The 3,039-nt window shown below is 43.4% G+C and overlaps 1 protein-coding gene across 1 annotated transcript in view; it reads right to left on the bottom strand.

Annotated features, from left to right (window-relative positions):
* The window catches only part of B4GALT3 (beta-1,4-galactosyltransferase 3), a 16,624-nt gene extending 13,680 nt beyond the window's left edge, over positions 1 to 2,944 (bottom strand). The window contains exons 1-2 of the mRNA XM_026858038.1: positions 2,703 to 2,944; positions 2,335 to 2,654 (exon numbers count right to left, since the gene is read on the bottom strand). Coding sequence (XP_026713839.1) covers positions 2,335 to 2,572 — 238 coding nt within the window. The 5' untranslated portion in view covers positions 2,573 to 2,654; positions 2,703 to 2,944. The remainder of the gene's footprint in view (positions 1 to 2,334; positions 2,655 to 2,702) is intronic.
* Positions 2,945 to 3,039: the final 95 nt, after the last annotated feature.

Raw genomic sequence — 3,039 nt, 5'->3', positions numbered from 1 at the left:
CAAGAAGTCAGTATTCCTTCTGGTATTACTATATGCCAGCCTTTTCTGGGTGGTTTGGGTTTTTTTTTTTTACCCGAGAAATGTGTGCTGCAAAATAGTTGCCCTTTGTTCTGTATGTGATGGGTACATATGAATAGTCATATAAATACTTCATAAATGTCTTGATTGGTTGTTATCTTCTCTCATGGGACTAATCTTTCTTGGAAGCGTTACATCAGAGGGGATGATGCCTTTTAATACTAATTTCATAAACTCTATTAAATGAGATTTCAAATCAATTCTTGAGGATCCAGTTCAGAGCTGGTAATAAGTCGCTGTGTCCACTCCAAAGTGTGTTAAAGTAACTGGAAGAATGCCAAATGACTTAAATGGCTTCTGCATCAGGGCTTTTATGAAGTGCAGCACTTTTTCCACTTCTGTATATAGTAGATCATTTTGATAACTGAATGTAAGGTCAGCTTGAGGCTTATCTTATTCCTGCCTCCTGAATCTACAGCATCTTGGTTCTTCCAGGGCTGTGGAGTAAGAATTGAAGTCTCATTGCTAAATGGCTCTGCCTTAGAGGAACTAGACTCTTGCTGACCAATATTACTTTTTTAACACTTAGTGGTGTCCATTGAACCTTTTGTGACTAGCAACTTGAAAAGCGTTGTACTAGATATTCAGTATCTTCATTAACATTGAGAATAATTAGTCAAGTTCCCTTTTAAGGTTAAACTTACTACACAAATACCCAGTTGTCTGTTTCCTCCTCCTGTGTTTCTGTCTTTAACATTGTTTTCATTTATGCTCCGAAGTAAGCACATGCTGGCCAATCCCCTCTGTTCTCAGCACCCTCAGGGATGGGCAGAAGAGGTCTTCAAAAGATTTCACAGCGCTAAGAACGCCGACAAGTCTAATTTTACTCTGCATATGCCTCCTCCATCTGCCTCTTCTTGCTTATCTGAGGTTTTGCAGGCAAGCTACACAGCATTGCACCTACTTTTGTTTGGGTTTCTTTTTTTTTTTTAAGACCAAAGCTCTCTCATCTGACCTTTTTCAGGACAGCGGATTCTCATCAGTAGTGGAGTCAAGCAGGACACATTTCTACTGTGCTTTTTCAAATAAAACAATTAAGGCTGAAACACACGTAGCTTCCCAAAAGAACTGATGGGCTCTAGCCAGCAATGAACAGAGATTGCACTAAGACCGTTACAATGGGCACCTGGGCAAAAAGGCTCTGTACTATTACATTTCAGTATAAACTTAGTAGAGCTGTTTCCAAGGAAAATGCTGAAGCACGTACCCAAAAGTTATCAGACAATTTCACCGTATATACTGCATGTATTTCATTTAACTTCAGCGACAGAGGAAGGAAGAAAAACTCCCTGACAGAACAAGCATCATCATGAAGACTGCAGTCTAAAAAGGCTCATGCAAAGCATCCCAGCAGAGTTCTCTAACCAAAGTAAGCAACTTGACACAAGAGTAACCACACCACGGCTTTCCACACTACTTCCACCTGCAAACCAAGATCAGCCATTTGTTCTTACTGCGCTCCACGCGTGGTGATCAGCTTTCCTAGAACAGCAGGGCAACTACTAAGTAGAGCTCAAGACTAGTTACTTAAGTGGAAGACTTAAATACGCACTTAAGATTAGATATCTTCACTATTACTGAAGATCCACCACTTTACTACCAACAAACTTGCTTTATGCATTTGGCTTTGTATTTACTTAAAGTTTCTCAACTGTTTTAGTAGTGTAGTAGCTGGATTAATGATGCCTCTAGGATGAGGTCTAATTTGGTCCTAGCGTGAATACAAATTAACCTATGACCAGACTTTCAAGTCTAAAGGAGAAATTTCTAACTCTACAAGATACGTAACAATCACAGGCCAAAAGATCAGCACGAAGAGCAAGGGGCCAAGCTACATTCTCATACAAATGGTATTTAAAGCCAAGTTAATCAGTTAAATTAATCAATTTATATTGAACTTCAGGCTTGATGTAAAGCTGAAACAAAGAACCCAGGAGTTAATGGCGAGTCAGAGGTCAAAAGTACGCAGTTACTAAAGTAACAACCGTTGGCCCATTTTATACAGGGCCACCAAGAAAAATAGTGTTGCTTGGTATTACCAGCATGCACTGTTTTTGCCCTTGTTTTACAATCTCTGTGCAGTCAAATCCCTGATATTGGAAGTTTTTAGATCAGTAAAATACTCTTCCTCATATAAGCAATAAAAATGAGCTGACACAAGAACGTTTTGTTGGTCTAAATATTACACCAGTATACCACTTTTAAAATGGAAAAGTTTTAAAAATACACATTTATGTTCAGCGTTACTATACCTACCAAATATCGGTGACTGCGCTGAGCAGTACGGCATAGCCTCTTCATTAGGAGCTTGGGTGAACAAGCTGAGGTTCGTGTACACATCATGAGTTTTTGAATAATCCAGAATCTGACGCGAGTCTAAAAACCCACGAAACACATTTGAAGGTCCACCTCGGTACAATATCAGGATAAATATTGCTTGGAAGACGAACAGAAAGAGCAGAAAACAGGAATTTTCGACACGAGAGAGGGTCATAGTGTTTAGCCCATGCTCTGCAAATCAGACCAGTGAGGAGGAGTTTAACCGCCTTCAGCCACCTGCCGTTCTGCCTTCAGGGCTACATCGCCTGTGCACAGGAGACGACGACCTCTTCCTCTTCCTCCTCCTCCTCCTCCTCCTCCTCTTCAAACTTTCTGAGGCGGCAGCGCGCTCCTCCAGCGCGGCTCCGTCAGGCCCTTTGAGCCCAACCGCCCCTTCCCGCCACAAGCTCTGGCGAGGCGGAATGAAGGGGAGAAAAACCCGTTCAAGGCCGCTCTCCCACACACACCCTGACGCCTCCTTCCCTCCGCGGGACTGACCCTCTGGGGCAGGTTCGCCGGTAACCGTTCCTCTCCACCACCCCGTCCTCACTTCCCGGCGGCCCGGCCCGGCCCGGCCGTTCCCGCCCACCCGTCACGCGACTGCCTCTGTGGCCACGCCCCTCTCCCCCGAGGGCCGTGACT

Source organism: Athene cunicularia (assembly GCF_003259725.1).
Source record: "Athene cunicularia isolate RWA chromosome 1 unlocalized genomic scaffold, athCun1 chr1_part1, whole genome shotgun sequence".
NCBI lineage: Eukaryota > Metazoa > Chordata > Aves > Strigiformes > Strigidae > Athene > Athene cunicularia.
Note: the sequence above shows the minus strand (reverse complement) of the source record. Positions and strands in the feature narration are given on the sequence as shown.